Source organism: Oncorhynchus clarkii, chromosome 9, assembly GCF_045791955.1.
Source record: "Oncorhynchus clarkii lewisi isolate Uvic-CL-2024 chromosome 9, UVic_Ocla_1.0, whole genome shotgun sequence".
Lineage (NCBI taxonomy): Eukaryota > Metazoa > Chordata > Actinopteri > Salmoniformes > Salmonidae > Oncorhynchus > Oncorhynchus clarkii.
The window spans coordinates 29204095-29227694 of record NC_092155.1 but is presented as its reverse complement, the minus strand read 5'-3'; the positions used below and the strand labels follow the sequence as shown (position 1 = coordinate 29227694).

General features: G+C 43.9%; 1 protein-coding gene across 6 annotated transcripts in view; it reads left to right on the top strand.

Moving 5' to 3' along the window:
* LOC139416190 (calcium/calmodulin-dependent protein kinase type II delta chain) overlaps nucleotides 1-23600 on the top strand; it is a 121060-nt gene that overhangs the window by 29592 nt on the left and 67868 nt on the right. For all 6 annotated transcript variants that reach the window (XM_071164566.1, XM_071164564.1, XM_071164562.1 and 3 more), the window contains exon 3: nucleotides 19919-19978. In XM_071164566.1, coding sequence (XP_071020667.1) covers nucleotides 19919-19978 — 60 coding nt within the window. The remainder of the gene's footprint in view (nucleotides 1-19918; nucleotides 19979-23600) is intronic.

Below are 23600 nucleotides of genomic sequence, written 5' to 3'. Positions count from 1 at the left end.
TTTTAATTATTTTTTTTAAACATTTGCTAAAATGTCTAAACTTTTTTTTGTCTTTATGGGGTGCTGTGTGTAGATTGACGAGGAGCATGTTTAATTTAATCCGTTTTAGAATGAAGCTGCTACGTAACAAAATGTGGAAAAATGCACAGTATGTGAATGTGTAGAAACGTGAGCAGGGTCTGTCACTGTGATGGTCCTCTCCTCTCTCTATGCATTTGATGGTGACCTTAATCCTTCAAAGCCTGGGGTGTGTGTGAAGCACTACTGTATTTTACCCAATTTAATGTACCTGCTGCAATGACTTAAATTCTGTGTACAGTGCATTGCATTGTTTACTTGTAACAGCAGAACTACGTATCTCTTTAGTGTAAGTAATCCCACTTTGTTAAAGAGAAGAGCGTCTGAATCCTCTGCCCCCCTCCCCGCAAGAGTTCATCTGAAAGCCAGCCTTCTCTCAGCGAGCGAAGGATTAGAGAGGGAGGGAAGGAGCGGGAGACAGGGTAGAGGGGAGGGTGGAGGTTCCTAGCCTTAGCCCGCTGGCCTGACGCTAACATGAAAGGACAACGTTCCCTCTGGGTTGCCATGGAGACAGCTGTGTACCACGTCGTTCGGAGGTCATCGTCGCTGCCCACCGCCGTCCCCACCACAACCACACACACCCACAAGTTGAGTTGCATTTACCCTAATGAAAGCGGAGAACGTATTTTCTCTGAACTTGTAGCATAGTTTTGTATGGATGTAAGCCTGAAGCAACACATAACGTAATTTTAAATCTACAATACAGAATGTACCAATCGACACTAGATTACTTCAGCATGTTGGGTTTTTACCTTCTAATTTCTCCAGGGACCTAAAAGTAATATAACATACTGTATCGTGTTTCTCGAAAGTATGACGTCAGCTTCAATATTTCCATGCAGTTCTACGAGACATTTTTTGTTTTTGACCAGATATCGCCTTTCATAATGCTCCTCTAACTCTAGTTGTAATTAACATCTAGCTATTTTACACTTTTTCCATATTTCTGTCAGTGGTGCTTTTTTACTACATGGCCACAGTGTTACTCCAACCCTGCAGTCTTTGGAATGGCTGGGCCTTGTGTACATTTTAGTGGTCATGGAATGTTGAATGACTGTGATTGGGTCAGCCAGAAGCAACAAAGTTTAATCACATTTACAGTCCATGTTACCACAGAAATGGACTCCACCGCCACGGACTGTAAACAGGCTCTGAGACCGCATCTACCACCAGGCCATAAGACTGCTGAAATGCTAAACCTAGCTGCCTCCCTGTACATACTTGCACCTTAGAGACTATTTGCACCGGAGAGACCATATGACCTTTAGACATTTTTTGCACTGACTACTAGAGAAAGACCGACATGTTTTTTCGTGCTCGATACTGATAGTTGTTTTTTGGGAGGGGGGGGGGGCAAAACGTACCGATATATCTGCAGCTACACTACCAGTCACAAGTTTTAGATTCTTTATTTTTACAATTTTCTAAGCTGGCTTCCGGGTTGGATGCCCGCTTTGTTAAGAAGCAGTGCGGCTTGGTTGGGTTGTGTTTCGGAGGACGCATGGCTTTTGACCTTCGTCTCTCCTGAGCCCGTATGGGAGTTGTATCGATGAGACAAGATAGTAACTACTAACAGTTGGATACCACGAAATTGGGGAGGATAAAGGGGGTAAAATAAAAAATTATATATATATATATACTGCTCAAAGAAATAAAGGGAACACTTAAACAACACAATGGAACTCCAAGTCAATCACACTTCTGTGAAATCAAACTGTCCATTTAGGAAGCAACACTGATTGATAGTTGTGGTTGGCCCTGGGTTCCTCCTAATGCAAGACAATGCTAGATCTCATGTGGCTGGAGTGTGTCAGCAGTTCCTGCAAGAGGAAGGTATTGATACTATGGACTGGCCCGCCCGTTCCCCAGACCTGAATCCAATTGAGCACATCTGGGACATCATGTCTCGCTCCATCCACCACGTTGCACCACAGACTGTCCAGGAGTTGGCGGATACTTTACTCCAGGTCTGGGAGGAGATCCCTCAGGAGACCATCCGCCACCTCATCAGGAGCATGCCCAGGCGTTGTAGGGAGATCATACAGGCACGTGGAGGTCACACACACTGCACCACAGACTGTCCAGGAGTTGGCGGATGCTTTACTCCAGGTCTGGGAGGAGATCCCTCAGGAGACCATCCGCCACCTCATCAGGAGCATGCCCAGGCGTTGTAGGGAGGTCATACAGGCACGTGGAGGCCACACACACTACGGAGCCTCATTTTGACTTGTTTTAAGGACATTACATCAAAGTTGGATCAGCCTGTAGTGTGGTTTTCCACTTTAATTTTGAGTATGACTCCAAATCCAGACCTCCATGGGTTGATAAATTTGATTTCCATTGATAATTTTTGTGTGATTTTGTTGTCAGCACATTCAACTATGTAAAGAAAAAAGTATTTAATAAGAATATTTCATTCATTCAGATCTAGGATGTGTTATTTTAGTGTTCCCTTTATTTTTTTGAGCAGTGTATAATGCATGCCAAGAGTGCCAAGAGTGTGCAAGGCAAAGGGTGGATATTTGAAGAATCTCAAATCTAAAATATATTTTCATTTGTTAACACTTTTTTTGGTTACTATTTGATTTCATATGTGTTACTTCATAGTTTTCATGTCTTTACTTTTATTCTACAATGTAGGAAATAGTCAAAATAAAGAAAAACCCTTGAATGAGTAGATGTGTCCAAACTTTTGACTGGTACTGTATACTGTTTTATACCAGGGAAATGGAAGTGTAATTTTCTAAATTGCCACCCAAAAGAGCAATTGTCCAAGAAATATGCTTCAAGTGTTGATTTCTTACGTTGTGAGATTAATGGTGAGCATGAGATTCACTTTTTTCCCCCATCCTATTTATTGAATATCGGTTATCAGTGGAATTATCGTCCGTAACCGATATAAAAGGCCAATTATTGGTGCACCAATATATCGGTCGGACTGTACTGACTACCCACACATCCAACCGTTGCACACAACCTTACACCCATGAACACACGCACACACACTCAGAACTCATACGCACACACACTCAGTCAATGCTGCTGTTCTATGATATACTATTGATTCAACTACTCACTTCATTTGTAAATAGTGTATACAGTCCATTATTACTATGCATACTACCTCTTGTATTATTGATTCATGTACTGCGTTGAGGGAGCTAGCTCCATAGCGTTTTGCTGCACCTTTTTTTCCTGCTGTATGTGATGAATACATTTGATTTTAATGCCAGGTTGTCCCGTCTTCAGTCAGCTGTAATTGCGACAGCTATAACATTTAGGGAAACAGAAAGGCATTACATGTAATTATCGGGTAGGGTGAGACCGTGTTGATTTGTAGGCCTTGTTCTCTTTCTTTTTCTCCTCCTTTTGCATCCCTCGCTCTTTTCCTCTGATCATAACTTTGAACCACTTCCACCAGCTCAAATGGCCCCCCCAGGGCTTTGACAGTGAAAACAATGCAAAGCTTGAACCCTCCACATATTTGAATGTGGCTGGTGTTATCACAGGCAATTTGCAAGTGCAGACACGAGGGAGGTATCCTATAATAGCCCTTTCAGAAAAACCATCACAGCCTGCTGTCTGTAATATAAACAGAGGTGTGTGTGTGTGTGTGTGTGTGTGTGACAGGGTGTCAGAATGGAGGGAGACATGGAGAGGGGTAAGAGCATAGACAGGAGAGGAAAATGAGAACTGTTGAAAGAGTATGGAGACAAGTGTACAGATGGACAACCCTGCCCAATCAATAAGGTGTTTTCTCACTGCTCTGTTATTGCGGCGGGCAGCTGCTGTGTGTACGTATAATCCCATCTCGACAAACCACTCCATTTCCACCGTCTCGCAGCAATGACAATATGGATCACTTCATAACTCTGATTCTGTCAAGGACCATTTTTCCAAAGCTAAACATTAATCAACGGTTAATCCAGCTCGATAACAATGGTGATTGCAGTTGGAGAGCTTTTAGCCGAATGGATCAATCCGGTCATGACTCTACTGGATCTCCTCCATTCTCACCGGAGAAATGTCAAATCAATGACGTGATTGTCCGATAGAGGCTTGCTTATGAAACGGACTAGAAGTTTGGGGAGGTGCTGTTCTTTCTACACCGCTGGATAGCGACACTCCTTGTCTGTTACTGTGTGAAGTCTGTATCGACTCAAAGTAGTTGGGCCACTTCCACTTGGGCCACTTCCAACTACTTCCATCAAAGTAGTTGGGCCACTTCCACTTGAGTTAAGATATGGTGTCCTTTAAAGCCCATACAGTTTGTACTGATATATTTGGATGGAGTTTGTGTAAAGCTCTTCTTCTCTACTTGTTAAGTTCACTTCATTGGTGAGTTTCCTGATGATAAGATCTATGTTCATGATAAAAGACCCACGGAATAGGAATGTGTCAGTGTCATTCACTGCAGTCCTTCCACCCTTCAGAACTACCCTAACAGGAAACAAAAACGAAAAGAAGCAATTTGATGACTTTGTTCACTTGTCAAGTCTGTGAGGGCCTGCTGCCAGTGTTTTTGACATCTGAGAACTTTCCAGATGTCTTTGACAGAGACGTCTCGGTGTGGAGAGCGAGAGAGAGAGAGAAAAGAGCCAGATAAAAGACGGAGTGAGATTCTCTGCCTTCTCTCTGGATTGGCAGGAGGCCCATGGGAATTGTGGGCATTGGTGTTTTCAGGCTAGCATACCAACATGAGCTGTTAGGCTGGCTTTGCTTTCCTGTGTAGGCCTGCGGAGTCTCATAAACATGATGAGTTCAAGTTTATGCTCAAGTCGTGGTCACGGTCTCTCCATAAACTTTGTGTAAACCTCACCCAATCTCTCACTCTTGCTATAGAAAGACCCCTGTGGTACTAATCCCTGGTTAATAACACGACACTGTACCACAACCGGGCAGCAGTTTTCTCCAAATCCACTGCTCTCCATCCAGCATGCAGCTTTATCCATATCGCGCCTCAAACACATGTCCGCTATCCCATCCATACACCCAGTCTGCCAGCAAGAGATATAACATCCAGAGCCTGGCCAGCTCTCAGCTAGGTGTCACCGCCAGGGGGACACTGTCAGCACTGTCCATGCTATCGCTCACCACCAGACACTCTTTCTCTCTTTTTCCCCTGGTGCTGATGACGTGGGTGTGGATTTAAGGCAGCCCCCCAACACCTTTTGATTCAGAGGGGTGGGGTTAAATGCAGAAGACACATTTCAGTTGAAACTGGCTATTTATCGTGTGTGTGTGTGTGTGTGATCACCATTCTGCCATGCCAGGTGCCCTCCATTGAAATCCCATCAATGACACATTTAGTCACCTATGATGTGATGTACTGTAGTTTCTGTTTGTGATCCGAGGGCTTGTATAAGGCAAGGTGTTCATGATCAGTTAACTTAAACCCCGTGTGATGAGGTTAATGCATCGTCAGATAAGCTTTTTCATGTTTGTCATTAGTCATGCCAATGGAGTTTCCCATTGAGAGCAGCAGTAATATTTCACGGGATTGGTTGATACAGGGCAGTGAGAATCTAGTTTAATCTAGACTAAACTTTTATTGGACTCTCAGGGTTTCACCTTTTCATGTCCCGTAGTCTGTACAGTATTTCAGAGGCTGACAGGACCAGAGCTAGGTTTGCCTCACATCGTTGCTCCCTCTCCCCATGGAGCCTTCGCCTGTAGACCTCTATGGGCCAGTCAGTGGAAAGGCTTAAGGATAATACAGTAGGTATTGTAGAGATATGAGTTATATATATATATATATATATATATATATATATAATTGATACATTTCGTTCTCCCTCCCTGGTTCTGACTGACATTGAGCTGTCAAGGGAAATCTTGTCTTCGGCAATAAAATGTTTTACGAGATGACAAATTAAAAAACAAAGTCACAATTGGTAAAATACCCGGAATATCCCTTGAGCAATGGTCCCTCACTGAGCAAATCTCAGGTCTGCTGAGCGCAAGCTTGAAAGTTGTGAAAATTCTGTGCGACTTCCAGGGCACATTTACTGTGGAGACTGAGGCTGTACACGCTTGAAGTTAAGGTTTATGTGGCTTAGTAGGCTACTGTAGAAATCTGATCAGAATGTAGGCCTACCAAAAACAATGGCGAAAAACACATTCCGTAACATTTTAATATGGAAATTGCTGTTCTATAATTCAGCCTCCAGTAGCAGCCAATGTGTGATGTTTCAATGCCTACATTTCATGAGGCTTTTGGGAAAAAAAACTACATGCAGGGCTTGACCTTAACCTGTTTATCCACTTTTCCTTCTGACAAGGAGGTGACTGAAAATGTTGTTTGATGCAAGAAACCACTTTGCAAGAAACCACTTTGCAAGAAACCACTTTGCAAGAAACCACTTTGCAAGAAACCACTTTACTTTGCATGCCCCCGGCCGCCACAGTCGCTAGAGCCCGATGGGACTAGGACATCTCAGCCGGCCAAACCCTCAACTAACCCGGACGATGCTGTGCCAATTGTGAGCCACCTCATGGGTCCTCCCGTTCGTGGCCGGCTTGCGACACACCCCGGGATCGAACACGAATCTGTAGTGACGCCTCTAGCACTGATCAGTGCCTTAGACCACTGTGCCACTCGGGAAGCCCCCATACCGTTATTACAGAGAATCAGACAAATGATGCTACGCTCTGCCTATTGGCTACTTAGCTTATTCAAGACCGTCTCAACATACAACACTGCCCCTTTCAGACATAAAAAAAGCTATTTACCTGACTGGCTTTTCAAAGAAGGCTAGAAATGCACACATTTCAACCACTCCCCATTGTTAACTAGAAATAACTGGGCTAATAACTCACTAACTAGCGAAGAATATGAACAAGTGTGCAGCTCTCACTTTGATCTCATAACAAACGCATCTACTCAAGACCACTCATCCTGTTGCCTAAACACAGTCCAGTTCAAAGTGAATGGCACAGATCCATATATGGCACTGGTGTACTGCAGCTCTGATTGGTTAAGGCACACCACTCTGTGTAGAGTACAGGCCCGAGTTGTGCCTGTCAATGCAATAAATCCTACTCCAATGCGCTCTGCCTACAAGAATCTCTTGCAGAGATATTTCTGCGTACTAACGCTTGCATAGTTTGTTTTGTTTCGGTATATTACGTTGAAAGTGGCTAATATTGCGTTGATTTGTTTCCAATTCCCACAGTAGAGCGAAACGTTAATACTGTTAACTAAAGGGGAACGCTTTAGAAAGTTGAGTGAAGTTCAATCTCGTGCTTATCTGAGCGCTATTCAGACACATTTCGGTTGAATGCATTGTTGTACAACTGACTAGGTTTTTCCCTTTCCCCTATTATCTAGCACATATGTAATGCAGGCCCATGTGTCTGATTTCCAGTCCATGTAATGTGTGCCATCACTAGTCATTTAGATAAATCATTCAGTTTTCATGATCAAGGCTCTGCAAAGGGGTGTTGTCGTTGGTGCATGATGTTCACATCATTCAGTGGCGAGACACCCATCAGCCTTGTGGCTAGTTTGCCTCCTTGCTGGACCCAAACCACAAGTGTGCTGCTGTGCTCACTAAGGTGAGGTGTCAAGCTGTTTTCACACACAGCCCCTCCAGCTGTGACTCACACACTAAGCCATCCAAGTACTCTTCTACCGTAACGTTGATGAGGATACAGCGGCCATAGATGGCTACTACTGTACAGTACAGCCAGTGGAGGCTCCTCAGAGGAGGAAGGGGAGGACCATCCTCCTCAGTGAATTTCATAACAGTAGTGAAACTTTAGATACAACTACTAAATATATTCACATGTCACCAAATGATTGATTTAAAACACACTGTTTTGCAATGGTCTACAGTAGCCTCAGCAGCACTATGTAGGGTAGCACCATGATGTAGCCAGAGGACAGCTAGTTTCTGTCCTCCTCTCGGTACATTGACTTCAATACAAAACCTAGGAGGCTCATGGATCTCACCCCCTTCCATAGACTTACACAGTAATTATGACAACTTCAGGCTGGAGGACATCCTCCGATCAGAGCTCTTGCAGCATGAACTGACATGTCCACCCAATCAAAGGATCAGAGAATGAATCTAGTACTAAAAGTAGAAGCTACAGCTCGCTAGCACTGCAGTGCATAACATGTTCACTCAAAGAGAAAGACAATAGTTGAACAGTTTTGATCAAATACATTTTTAGAGCGATTGTTCACTTATCTTGCGAATGCAGCTAGCTTGTTTATCCTACTCCGAGGGGGATGCTATGTTAGTTAGCTGGTTATGGCTATCCAACACTGGAACTCTTCCAAGTGTAACTACTTGCTGACTGTACACTACTGCATGATTGTAGCGGGTTTACTGGCGCGTTAGATCTAGTAGCTATGTGCACTATGGCATTAGCTAATTTGGGGACCGATGTAGGTTGTGTGTAGCGGTTATGATATGAAGGTTTGGCTTGGAAAGGTTATTTTGTCTGGTCACAGACAGCTGATGTGTTGTGCACTGAAGTCCACAAGCGAAGGGAAAAGGTGAGAGGAGGAGAGTGCATAGATGTGAGAAGGAATTATGCAATGAGCAAAGTGATCATGCTGTTTTTATGTGGCTGCTATGAAAGTGAACTGTGTTTGCGTGTGATCAGGGGTGTATTCATTCTGCCGATTCTGTTGAAAAACCATTCTTAAACTGAACCAAATGGGGATAAACATACCTGAATTTGTCCAATAGAAAATCTCGTTAGATGTAGACAAGAGTGTGCAAGGCCGTACTGTCACCGTACTAAAATTTTCTCTCGACCTGTTATAAACTATCATTCATAGTCTAGGTTGTAGCAACTTCGTGATGGTTATAGGGACATTTTGAGTATCATGTAGTAGCGAAGATTTAATGAAGATTTGGATATGGAAATGTGATTGGCCTATAATGTTTACTCACAATGTAATCCCAAGAGTTAACTCCTAAAGAGTCAAACGCAACACTAATTTAAATGGTCCCATTTGAGGTGTAAGGGTGTATAAATCTAATTTACATATTTCTTGCTGTGTCATATAATGGTGGCTTGTAATAGGCTTGGGCGCTATCCAGATTTTCACCCTGGGATTTACGGTATTACCGGCATAGCACACAAGGGGGCACTAAAAACAACAGATATTGAAACAAACAATTATAAAAATCAAACTCCAAAAAAGCAAATGACAAATATGACAATGATGCCCCTCCCACATCTGTGCATACTCCATAGTTTTAACTCCCTGACTCTGTTTACTCATCATTTATCAACACTATCGCTTTGAGGGTTAAGATAAATTGACACTAGTGGAGTTAACTCTGTGATTTCAACTCTGTGTACTAGGTATGCAGGTTTTTTGCTCCAAAAATTATATTATAGTTTTTACCCCTCATTTGTGCTGTGATTTCTGATGTGGGTTATTTTAATATCTTATCTCCATTACACACTGCCACCCACGTCTATATTCCTACCACAGCTATTCTGGAGTCCTGCTGAGGCTGCCACACAGCTCTCTCTCTCTCTTCATCTCTCTGCCTCGCTCTCTCCGGCCCGTACCTCTCTCGCTCACTCTGCCTCTTTCGCTGTTTAATTTCTCTATTTCGATATTTCTTTATCTATTTATAACATGTTCTGTCGCTGATCAACTAGGAGCAACAGATGGACAGACTCCCTCTTTCCCTCAAATCCCTCTCCACTGTCTTTTTATTTTTCCCCTCTGTCAGTCATTTGTCTCGTTCCAGTCTGTGTGTCACTCTCTCACACCTGTTTTGGTTCTCCTTCCCTCTTCTCTCTGTCTCCACCTGTACATCATTCTTTGGCTTGTTTTAAGATGGTCATGCCATGGATCATTTAGCTATTTGATTTAAAAGTTTAGGACCATGTTAGCTATCCAAAAAAGTAAATAATATTTGATAAAATATTTGGTCTTTATTACTATAGCCCATAGAAACGCATCGAACGCACAGTCACAAATGGCAAAAAAATATATCTAGGAGATATAAGAAAGCTCAGGAAATATATTTTTGGATACATACACTCTATGGCCTGCTCGTCAAACATCTCTAATTTCCAAAACCATGAGCATTAATATGGAATTGGTCCACCCTTTTGCTGCTATAACAGCCTCCACTATTCTGGGAAGGCTTTCCTCTAGATGTTGGAACATTGCTGCGGGGACTTGCTTCCATTCAGCCACAAGCATTAGTGAGGTCGGGAACTGATGTTAGGAGATTAGGCCTGGCTCACGGTCTGCGTTCCAATTCATCCCAAAGGTGTTTGATGGAGTTGAGGTCAGGGCTCTGTGGAGGCCAGTCAAGTACTTCCACACCAATCTCGACAAACCATTTCTGTATGGACCTCGCTTTGTGCACGGGGACATTGTCATGCTGAACAGCAAAAAGCCTTCCTCAAACTGTTGCCAGAAAGTTGGAAGCACAGAATCATATAGAATGTAATTATATGCTGTAGCTTTAAGATCTTCCTTCACTGGAACTAAGGGGCCAAGCCCAAACCATTATTCCTCCTCCACCAAACTTTATAGTTGGAACTATGCATTCGGGCAGGTAGTGTTCTCCTGGCATCCCCCAAAAACCCAGATTCATCCGTCTGACTACCAGACGGTAAAGCGTAACTTGTCAGTCCGGAGAATGTGTTTTTACACTGCTCCAGAGTCCAATGGTGGGAGCTTTACACCACCCCAGCCAACACTTGGCTGCTCGGCCATGGAACCCCATTTCATGTAACTCCCGATGAACAGTTCTTGTGCTGACGTTTCTTCCAGAGGCAGTTTGGAACTTGGTAGGGAGTGTTGCAACCGAGGACAGCACTTGGGTGTCCCGTTCTGTGAGCTTCTGTGGCCTAACACTTCGCGGCTGAGCCGTTGTTGTTCCTAGACATTTCCACGTCACAATAACAGCACTTACAGTTGACCGGGGCAGCTCTAGCAGGGCAGAAAGTTCACTAACTGACTTGTTGGAAAGGTGGCATGGTATGACGGTGCCACATTGAAAGTCACTGAGCTCTTCATTAAGGCCATTCTACTGGCAATGTTTTGCTATGGAGATTGCATGGCGGTGTGCTCGATTTTATACACCTGTTAGCAACAGGTTTGGCTGAGATCGCAAAATATTAAGCAGTGTCCACATACTTTAACCACAAATTTTTGTTGGCACAAAACTACTTCCATTCTTCCATTCGTTTGTTTGGCTTACATTCAGACTAGTCCTGTGACACTTGTGCGGGTCTTAGAACAAAACGGAGGACACCATCGTGCTCATGAGTTTCCCTTTCCATAGTGGTGTCATATTAGTTCGTAGCTCAAACGGTTCAGACACTACAGCAGAAGTTGGCACATTAGCATTACCGACTTCAGACGAGTCCCTTGAAACTTGTGGGGGTCGTAGAGCAAAATGGAGAACTCCATCGTGTTCGTGAGAGTCTCCCCTTTCCAGGCCAAACCGTTCAGACGAGACTGATGTTTTTACGAGAGATCTTTGGGATGTCTCGTGGTATGACAAACACAGCTGTAGCTCGGTCACCTTCCACTGCAGACTTGGAAGGCCAGCATATGTGGATGCAGTGGATTGAGACTGATATCTCTAGCTTAAACTGATGGATTTTGATGGGCATTTTTTAAAATGTTACTTAGATTGACGCACGGCTGCGTCAATAGACTCTTATGGATTACTACCTGTGATCTGACACATTGCAGGTGGAAGTGGCGGCCGAGGCTTAAGGCCTACCCTTTGCGACACTTTCTTTTCGCTGCCTTGGCAACACAGCCAAGAGGAGCAGCGAGTCAGAAGCTTTGATGGCATATTGCCACCTCTCCCATATTTCAGCCAGCACTGCTCGTGTGTAGTGTGGCCTTTGTTAAAGTTGGTCTGCTGCTCTGGCCATTGTGTGGTTTGTATCGATGCGACGGTGTGGGCCAGGGCTCAAGATAAGAGAGTAAGATCCTCTTTAGGAGAATGGATTGGGGCTTTAGCCACATCTAGTGTGTGTGTGTGTGTGTGGGCGTTCAGTGTGTTTAGGCAGGTGTGTGTGTACTGTTTGGAGCAGATACAAGATTGGTGTTTAGTGTCTGGGTCTTTGCCCGTGGATGCCTTACTGAGATGCACTACCGGAGTGTGGACTGAATACTGAACCGGGCCGACAGGGAAGGCTGGCCTACCTCTCTGTGTGACTGGGGATCACCATCAGTGTTTAGGAAAGGGCCGTTGCCTCAAAGGATGCAGACACGCATACAGACTTTTGCATAACATTCTGTATTCATGCTAGCATACACATTTCCAGTCATTCATAGCATTGAAATAAACATAAATTCACTCCATTCATTAATTAGTTCATTAATTCAGCCATTTATACATCCAGTCACTCATTGGCTCATTTGTTCATTTGTTCATTCATTTATTCACCCACTTTCTCAAACCATTTGCATAAATATTTTTGACTACTTATCACTTTCTACATCTCACCCCCTCCATCTTTGCTGCCCTTCCTGTGCCTCCTGCCATCTCTCCTTTTTTTTTCTTCTCAACACATTTGTTTGTTACGCAAAGCTGTAGCTCTCTGTGTCCCATCAATCCCTCTGCCAAGAAACGGGTTGACATCTTTTTGTTGTTGTTGCATAATGCAGTATTTCCTCCCTGGTCTATGATGAATAACATTCTGTGGCATTAATACACGCTTAGTTTTTTGTCAGCATCATTACGATTATAGAAAAAGTGTTTAACTGCCTGTATCCTTAATACGTGCTCCGCCTTTTCCTTCTTGTAATTATAGAAGATAGTTTTATGTGCCTGTAGGTTTAGCACTTGCATACTGTCCTACGTGCTCAGAACATTTGTGGCAATAGACCATTGGGCATAAAAGTTCAGAACGTATGGAAGCGTAGATTTTGAAACACTTTGGAGTGCTGATTTTAGTGGTCTGGGTCTGTCCGAAAGAGACCGTCTGCGTATCAACTAGTCCGTGTACGGCGTAACAGACCGTCTCGCCCCTGGGAATCAGAGCTTTAAGGAGGGGGCTGAAGGAGAGTGGGAAAGTGACACACACACATTGGCATTACATCGACACTGTGCACTGAGTCACTGTTCCTGCCAAGATTCGAGAGAGTGTTGACTAAGACCACACACACACTAGAAAAGTCTCTTCCTCTCGATATTCAGTCAAGTCATCTGACAAACACACTATATACTGACCTCAACTTGACTCGCCCCTCCCCAGGCCCTTCAGCAACATATTTGAGCGTGTGTACACACACACTTTCACTCATAGTTTTTTTGTCCAAAGAGCTCATAGCAAATGCCGTAGGTTGCACTGGGTATTATGTTATATATGAAGAATTGACCAGCATTACATTCGGTACCTCAATAATGTCTCTCCAATGGCTTAGCTGTGTTATGATGAGGATTCTCGGGTCAGATTCTCTCCATTACTATGACTCCTCCCATTGCCCTTTTGTCTGCTAGGATCTGTATAGTCAGCTGCACCGATTTTAAATGTTTATTAATTTATTTTAATATTGATGATAAAAATGATTATGCGGATGGATCTGCAACACAGGGTCTTGGGCTGCTGTGGTGTCACACACCATGGATGAGCAGCACATTGTCATAGAAAGGCTCATTCACACCCAGAGTAGGTTAGGGCGGCGGAGTCATCTTTGCCGTATTCATGAGGCCCGGGGGTACCCAGGTGTGCCCATCTATCTGGGGCGAGCCTCTGGTCTTTAGGGGGATAGGGATGGTAAAGGGAAATGCCGGTCTTCATTTGTATCTGCCAGTGTTTGTGTGTGTGTGTGTGTGTGTGTGTGCGCCATGGGTCTTCATTTGTATTTACCAGTGTGTGTGTGTGTGCGCGCCATGGGTCTTCATTTGTGTGTGTGTGCCATGGGTCTTCATTTGTATCTGCCGGTGTTTGTGTGTGTGTGCGCCATGGGTCTTCATTTGTATCTGCCGGTGTTTGTGTGCGCCATGGGTCTTCATTTGTATCTGCCGGTGTTTGTGTGTGGGTGCGCCATGGGTCTTCATTTGTGTGTGTGTGGCATGGGTCTTCATTTGTGTGTGTGTGGCATGGGTCTTCATTTGCATACTTCCCTGCCGCGTTATCGGTTTTATAAAACCGACTTAAGTGTTGTAATGGGGCTTATTTTCAGTGGCAACTGATTCAGGCTCATCAGTTTCTCTTGCAAAGTGTTGTAAAAACACAATGTCTTCTCACGATAAACGGCGCACCATTTATTTGAATGGACCAGTCTGCATTTGAAATGGCCCTTTTTTTAATGACGGACTACCCAGGATTCTCTGCTGCTTTCATGGGGGCTTGCACTCGTTCCCCTCTTAAGAAGCTCTCTCTCCGTCGTTTGTTTGCTCTCTCGCTTTTAAAGTAGAGCTGTTTGTTCTTTTTTTTTTCTTTCAGGAAAATAATTGGCTCTCTATTTTAAATCAGTCTGGCTGTGCTGCCAAGGATGAGACGGTGTAAAGTAAGGTCTCCCGGAGGAACGGGGGAAAGAGGCGAGGAAGTGTCAACCACACACTTCCTCGCATCCAATCAGAGAAGAAAGAAACCGATGAATTGGCCTCTTCAAGGCATTGGGGACTGAGAATCGACTGGACCTGAGGGAGTCAGCGGCACCAGATGTGCTATGATTTCCGTCAAGTTAGTGACAGAGGGAGGGGTTTGATTGCAGTGAAAATAGCTGCTGCCTGCCCCCGTTTCTCAGGCCTGACAGCACTCTCTCTCTCTCACTGCTCATCTGGGGATGACTGACGCTAAATAGGGATGACTGACGCTAAATAGGTCAGCTCCAGGGTGAATCACACAACACTGTTTTAGTTGTGCTGCTAATGTTTAAAATCACACCGCTTCGAGTCGTTAGTGAGAGAATGATGGCTATTCATACTCTTTGTGTGTCACGATTTTATGGTGATTCAGACCAATTGGATCCTGTTATTTACATGGTCGTTTATAGAAATTGGATTGGTGAACTGTAGTGATCTTGAAAATCATGTTTTTGCGTATGTTTGTGGAGAAAATATGGATGTTTACATGGTCTTTCTGTCTAGACCCATTTTAAATCCCCATGTCATTAAAAGGTTGTAAATGTAAATTGGGTACCGTAACTCCTCATTGAAATCCATTATCCTTTACATTAGAGCAATTGACTAAAGCCATATAGAATTAAATCAAGGATAGTGAGAATGAAAACTTGGATGGTTGAGCTACTGGAGGTGAGCAGCACTCTAAATCTTGTTATGTCACAGATTCGGCGACGTGGGGGAATAGGAGCATGCCAAAGTCAGCCTGGCGACCGGGATTACCGCCTTGTAAAAGCACATCGGATAGGTGTGATTGGGATTAGACGTTTGTAAAACAAGACGTGATTGGAGGGATCTTTAGTGACGCTCCCTGATCACATCTAGCTCGAGTAGTGGGGATTAGAACCGTGCAAATGCACATCTGATTGGAGGAGCACCGATTTTACAGGCCTGTAAAAGCAAGTCTGATTGGAGATGTGGATGTTAGGAAATTGCACCTGATTGGTGTTTTGTGGGATTAGGATGTTTTGGAATCCGATTGGATGAGAAAGTATCAGAGCCCTGTGAAGTTCAGGTTTGATCAAAGACGGTGGATTAGAGATGGACAAATGGTGTTAAATATATCCTGTTATCTCTAGAGAAATCCTTCAAGGAATCAGGCATTGTCGAATATGGCTCAAATGAGACACACGGAGGAGGCATGCACAAGACATACACACTCACAGATTCCCTGACATATGGGTAGCATTGCTCTGGCATTAACCAATTGGATTGATGAGGATTTGTTAATTGACCCAGTTACACACACTCCCTCAATACCTGCCTGGCATGCACCAGTTCTGAGCCATTGAGCTTCCTCTGCAGGTGAAAGACGGAAGTGGACTACCCTCCGATATAATTGCCTATGGCGCTGCCTATGGAATTCCCCATGCATGCACCTTTCACAAGACATGTAACCTGTATTTACCTTCACCATACATTTCAAATGTCACAGCAAGAAAGGGCCTCTTCAACTCCCTGCACATCATGGTTGACAGTGGCTTACATGCAGGGTTGGAGTCATTTCAATTCGAGTTAATTTGAGAAGTACCCTGACATTTTTATTTATTTTTGAACCACCTGCGCTTTCCTACACCCTTTGTCCCTGTCACTCTGCCGTCGACCTCGGGCTCACACAGAGAAGCCAAGGTGAATGTGTTGTTATGCCCTAAGTTTTTCCTCAAACATTAATACACTATATATGCAAAAGTATGTGGACACCCCTTCAAATTAGTGGATTCGGCTATTTCAGCAACACCCATTGCTGACGGGTGTATAAAATTGAGCACACAGCCAGGCAATCTCCATAGACAAACATTGGCAGTAGAATGGCCTTACTGAAGAGCTCAGTGACTTTCGATGTGGCACCGTCATGGCCTGCCACCTTTCCAACAAGTCAGTTTGTCAAATTTCTGCCCTGTTAGAGCTGTTCCGGTCAACTATAAGTGTTGTTATTGTGAAGTGGAAACATCTAGAAGCAACAACGGCTCAGCCGAGAAGTAGGAAGCCACACAAGCTCACAGAACGGGACCGGCGAGTGCTGAAGCGTGCAAAAAATCATCTGTCCTCGGTTGCAACACTCACTACTGAGTTCCAAACTGCCTCTGGAAGCAACGTCAGCACAAGAAATGTTCTTCGAGACCTTCATGAAATGGGTTTCCATGACCGAGCAGCTGCACACAAGCCTAAGATCACCATGCGCAATGCCAAGCATCGGAAAGAGTGGCGTGAAGCTTTCCGCCATTGGACTCTGGAGCAGTGGAACCGCGTTCTCTGAAGTGATGAATCACGCTTCACCATCTAGTAGTCCAACGGATGAATCTGAGTGTGGCGGATGCCAGGAGAACATTACCTACCCCTATGCATAGTGCCAACTGTAACATTTGGTGGAGGAGGAATAATGGTCTGGGGCTGTTTTTCATGGTTTGGACTAGTCCCCTTAGTTCCAATGAAAGTAAATCTTCATGCTACAGCATTCAATGAGATTCAAGACGATTCTGTGCATCCAACTTTGTGGAGTTTTAGGTTCTGAACTAACAGAGTAAAAACAAATGGATGACTACAGGAAGCCCAAACCAAGTTTATTCAACCACTGGGCCATACAGCTGCAAAGACAACATGCAAGTCACACAAGCATTTTTTACCTCCCAATTAGGCGGAGTCATCTCCTTTCATGTCTAAGATAGACAGTCCTTCTCTATTAGGCAGAAACCCAGTGGGTTCCTCTTTCTGGTATTGTCATGTCCATGCTTAAGTCTAGGACCCTCATGGGTGTGTGTGAGAGAGAGGACTATAATCAGATGGCCTTCGGGTTGGGCCCCTGTGAGCCCCTCCTCCCAACAGTGTCTTCTCCCCATCTGTTGACCTTATCTCGAGTTGAGTTCCTCAACCCTCATTGTCCTGCTTCCTCAGCAACTGGTCTGCCTTATCAAGAACTGAAACTAGGCTGTTGCTTCTTTGCCTCCCTCTTTAGGAACATTCATGATCAGCAATAACATACAGTTGAAGTCGGAAGTTTACATACACTTAGGTTGGAGTCATTAAAACTCGTTTTTTAACCACTCCACAAATTTCTTGTTAACAAACTATAGTTTTGGCAAGTCAGTTAGGACATCTACATTGTGCATGACACACACAATTTTTCCAACAATTGTTTACAGACGGATTATTTGACTCCTGAAAGGCCCCTCTGGTCTGCTTCTTCATTACTGAGGGGCCTTTCAGGTTATGTCGATATAGGACTTGTTTTACTGTGGCTATAGATACTTTAGTACCTGTTTTCTCCAGCATCTTCACAAGGTCCTTTGCTGTTGTTCTGGGATTGATTTGCACTTTTCGCACCAAAGTACGTTCATCTCTAGGAGACAGAACGTGTCTTCTTCCTGAGAAATGGTGGCTGTGTGGTCCCATGGTGTTTATACTTGCGTACCATTGTTTGTACAGATGAACAACTGCCATAGAAAAGCCAGACTACAGTTTGCAAATGCACATTGGACAAAGATTATACTTTTTAGGGAAATGGCCTCTGGTCTGATGAAACAAAAATGGAACTGTTTGTCCATAATGACCATCATTATGTTTGGAGTAAAAAGTGGGAGGCTTGCAAGCCGAAGAACACCATCCCAACTGTGAAGCACAGGGGTGGCAGCAGCATAAATAAATAAAGTGGTGATCTTAACTGACCTAAGAAAGGGATTTTCTTACTAGGATTAAATGTCAGAATTGTGAAAACTGAGTTTAAATGTATTTGGCTAAGGTGTATGTAAACTTCCGTCTTTAGCTGTATATGAATAGAATAGGTACGTTCTTCTGTCCCTTTTCCCACTCAGTAACTTTCCACACACCTAGTTCATCTTTACCCTCCCTTGACCCCTAACATGTACATTCCTTATACATGTTAAGTAATTAATAAGTTCTAGTATGGTAACATGAATAAGTATATTTCAAGCTAGAATCCAACAGGCCCTTTCCTGTTCCAGCATGACAATGCCATGGTGCACAAAGTGAGATCCATACAGATATGCTTTGTCGAGATCGATGTGGAAGAACTTAACTTGCCTGCACAGAGCCCTGACCTCAACCCCATCGAACACCTTTGGGATGAATTGGAACGTCGACTGCGAGCCAGGCCTAAATCACCCAACATCCAATGCTATTGTGGCTGAATGGAAGAAAGTCTCTGCAGCAATGTTCCAACATTTAGTGGAAAGTCATCTGAGAAGAGTGGAAGCTGTTCGAGCAGATATTCGGGGACCAACTCCAAATTAATGCCCATGATTTTGGAATGATATGTTTGGTCATGTATTGTATATGTTTAACACGTCCGCCATTTTAATTCTACAAACTGGGGTCCTTCAGCGCAGCTCTCTTCAGTTGAATTCAGAATTAGCTCCCCTCTTGGTTTGAGCTACCAGGTGGATATTTCCTCTCAACTTTTTTTCCATCCAGCGTCTTGATTTATCTATGAAGGACACGCCACATTAAACTCTGTGAAAAGGAATTTTGTTCATTTCCTGGTTCTGCCGGCTGAATTTATTAACAATAAATAATTCGGTGGTTGCGGCGGTCGGCCTCTTGAAAGATGAAAGCGGAACCTGGAGGAATTGGAGTTCTGCCTCGCTGTGACGCTTGCTGTACAATGAATAAGCTGGGTGAATTTTAAACTGTTTTAAGTGGTTCTCAAATACTTACTCGTAGTGACTTTAATAAATGAATGTCCCCCTCATCATGGGGTAACCTACTAGTTCGTTGGACTCAGTTGGACGGAACTTGGATTCAATAATTGTGTTGAAATTAGTTGCACGTGATATTGACATGTCAATTATCTCACGTCACAAATAATAAACAAATCTTAGTGTTAGGGCTGCTCAAAGCCCGCTGTCATACGTGTTGCAGTGAGCTGATATCTTGTTGGCAGCGTGATGAGACAGCTTATGTAAACAAGATCAGTCTAAATTTCTGGTTCACCAAAGAGGCCAACTTTAAGTGACTCCAGTGTAGTAGTAATATATAATAACCAGGCATCAACTGTTGCTCATTGATTCTGGATATTTGATCATGTTATGAATGTGTTGACTCTGCTCTCGTACTGAGAAGGGAATGGAACGTGGAAGCAACAGGGAATGTCTTTTTGTGTGGTCACAGGAATGTGAAAACGGGAGAAAAGATGACACTTACTCACCCTTAACCACAAGGCGAGGGAATGCCACGGGCCCTCGAGGTGAAGGTGTGTGCCTCCCAAGACTCATGACTTTTGTTTTGTCTCTCTCCTATAGATCACCAGAAGCTGGAGCGAGAGGCCAGGATTTGTCGCCTGCTCAAGCACCCCAATATCGGTGAGTCCCATGCTGTACAAGGCTTATACCTTCAGTGCCCTGCTCCCTCTAACTTCTTCCCTCTTCTCTTTCTGGACAATGTGCCAGCTGACCCTTCACTGGCAGCAGTAAGACTAGGGAGGATATATTACTGAAAACTTTCAAGGATTTTATGTAATTTATCACATAACATCTATCTAGTGGCCCTTTTGGGTACTTCAGATTCTCTGGACCCTGTAATTATTTCTGGCCCTCTTTATCGCATGTAAAATATATACAAATAATCAAATTCAATGACCAAGTTGTAAAAAATGATCCTTAATATAAACCATCCACTAAGTTAATACCATTGGGGTTTAAAATGACGGTTTCAGCATGTTAAACACGAGCAGCACCACCGATATTGAGATGAGTGAGATGCAAGACTTCGCTCACACACCGTGTCTGCGCATGTGCATGGGTTCGCGTCACACTGTTTACAGCGTGGCCAGCCAGGGCACCATAACAGCAGAGAAGTTGAGCCTCGCGCTTCAACGCTCTTAGTTGTTGCAGAAATTGTCCCACCATAATGGTTTACTTTAGGCATGCATCGAGAGCATCCCGACCTCTTGCATCACCGCCTTGCATGGCAACTGCTCGGCATCTGACCGTAAGGCGCTACAGAGTGATGGGTTTGGATTTCTGAGCTTTATTGTTAATCATTCGTTTTAAAAGAGACATGAGGGGTGGAGCCATAATGAAGCTTGGGAGGAGCTGAGCGCAGGGAAAATGGTCACATGTGGCGGTACTGATAAGGGGAGGAACCGTTTAAGGCCCATTCAGCTCCCTGCCCAGCAATAATGATGCAATGTTTAGAGATAAGGAGGAGACTCCACCCAAGGCGGGGTATAAATACTTCAACGGGGGAAACCGTGTCTGTGTCTGAATTACAGCTGTATCGACCAATTTGGAAGTAGTCAACTTGGTTAAGCTTCTCTAGTGTCGCTTGAGTTTGTACTCTGAAATGTTGGCCGTAACAAGAGGGTAGTGCGTATGGCCCAGTACATCACTGGGGCCAAGCTTCCTGCCATCCCGGACCTCTATACTAGGAGGTGTCAGAGGAAAGCCCATAAAATTGTCAGAGAATCCAGTCACCCAATTCATAGACTGTTTTCTCAGCTACCGCACGGCAAGCGGTACCGGAGCGCCAAGTCTAGGAGCAAAAGGCTTCTTAACAGCTTCTACCCCCAAGCCATAAGACGGCTGAACAATTAATCAAATGCCCCCCCCCCCCCCCCCCCCTCCATTTGTTTTGTACACTGCTGCTACTCACTGTTTATTATCTATGTGTAGTCACTCCACATATACAAATGACCTTGACTAACCTGTACCCCGCACACTGACTCGGTACCGGTACCCCCCTTGTTATTGTTATTTTATTGAGTTACTTTTGATTATTTCTTTTGATTATTTTTGACTTTATTTGGTAAATCTTTTCTTAACTCTTTCTTGAACTGGACTGTTGGTTAAGGGCTTGTAAGTAAGCATTTCACAAGGAAGGTCTACACAAATGTTGTCGAGTCTATTTTTAATTGAAAATGTCATTGTTGATTTGATGGTTTTTAAACTAATTCTACTACTTGCTGTTGAACCATATGGTATATCCACTAGAATCTCAGGAACAATATGGACACAGATAAAACAAAATCTATATATGAATATATATATATATATTTTTTTTATTGAAGTATAAATGACCAAAGTTACCATAGATTGCCATAAATAACCTGTTATTACCAAAGATGAACCCTAAGTAAGACCAATCACACTTGTTTCATAATTGCCTGTGTACTGTCCACACACACACACACACACACACACACACACACACACACACACTGACCATCTGTCTCAGTCATGGCCAGCCCACCGTGCCAGAGTAGTTGTTCCAAACCTCCATGGCTAAAAAAGGACAGTGAGAATGGAGCTGCTGTTTTCCTGTAAAAAAAGAAAAATGCTACTGTACGTATGTCCCCAGGATCTCACACGCATCAGGGGAAGTCACATTATTTGAATCCACCCCACCTCCACACACATGCCCTTACTTCCTTGAGACTATTCTCATTTTGAAAGCCAGCAAACTCGATGACACTGAAAACCATTTCAAATACTGAGTAAATACTGGTTAAGTCTTCCCATGTGTCGTCTCTTGATAGTTTGTGCAGACACCCCATCTGTGCGGCTTCCCCAGCCCACGTCCCCCCAGCCCCCCCACGTAGGCTGCCAAGGGACCCACGGAGGCCAATTAAGACTTCACTAGCAACGTGACCACACTGGGTGGGTGGTTTTTTTTCTTTCTTTCTTTTCTTTTTTTGCAGAAACGATGATGAGGGGGTGGAAGAACGAGTGGATGATAGGAGGGGGGTATTTTGTTTGTCTGTTGTCGGGAAGACAACTTAGTGCTAAAATGCGTGCGAGGGAAAATTGGCAGGAAGAGGGTGGTTTTGGATTGCCTTTTGTCTATTGGCCCTGGAGCTATTGTTGTGTTATCTGAGGCAGCTTCTGATGGCATGATTTAATGTTCTGTGAGAAGAACAGCCTCCATGAAGCCTCAGTCGCAATGGGATCCCGGGCTCTTTTTATGTTCCCTTAATGTGGATTACGGGACAACACAAATGCCTAGCAGGATGGATACTATCCTGCCTAATTATTATGCCATCAAACCATGTACCTCAATTATCTCAGGTTTCAGGCTCTATCCTCTTAGGGTGATGTCTCATCCTCTACCCCATTTTAAAAATAAATACATTTTTATTTCACCTTTTATTTAACCGGGTAGGCTAGTTGAGAACAAGTTCTCATTTACAACTGCTACCTGGCCAAGATCAAGCAAAGCAGTGCGACACAGAGTTACACATCATTTAAGGACTTAGCTATAGTGATAATACCCTAGTTTATTCAAATGAAAGAAGACCCAGTTTCCGTATTTCTACAGTATTTCTAGGAGGTCCATCCCCCTTTCTTCTTCGAGGTCATCCGTCTGTTTCATTCTCTGATTGGCTGGTGCACGCAGTGATCGCCTCGTTAACGTCCCGCCTCGCTGGCATCTATATCCGACCGGTAGAGCCATCCCGCTCCTTAAGGTCACCATGACAATAGAGATGTTAGTCAGGAATAGAACTAATGAAGACACGAGTGGGTTCTTAGAGAAAGAGGGCATTTCTCTAGTCTTTCTCTCTCTCAATTGATTTTGCACCCTTTTGTGCTGGCTATTTTCTCTTACCCTTTTCCTCTCTCCTTTACTCCCCCCCCCCCTTAGCATTCAGATACAAAGGGTTTGATGAGGAAAACTGCTCTGAATAAAGTTTGCTGGGCACTCCACCCTTACGGTAATATTTCAACTGTTACGGGTGTATACGGGAGGCGAAGTCAGGTGCAGGAGAGCAGAGTGTAGTTAACAGGCATACTTTTATTCCGGTCCAAAACGAAAGCACATAAGAACATGAAACAAAAGTCTGGCGCGTGACAATACCCACATAACATAAAACAATTACACACAACGACATGGAGGGGAACAGAGGACTAAATACATGCAGTGTGATTAGGGAATGAAAACCAGGTGTGTGTGAAACAAGACAAAACAAATGGAAATATGAAAAATGGA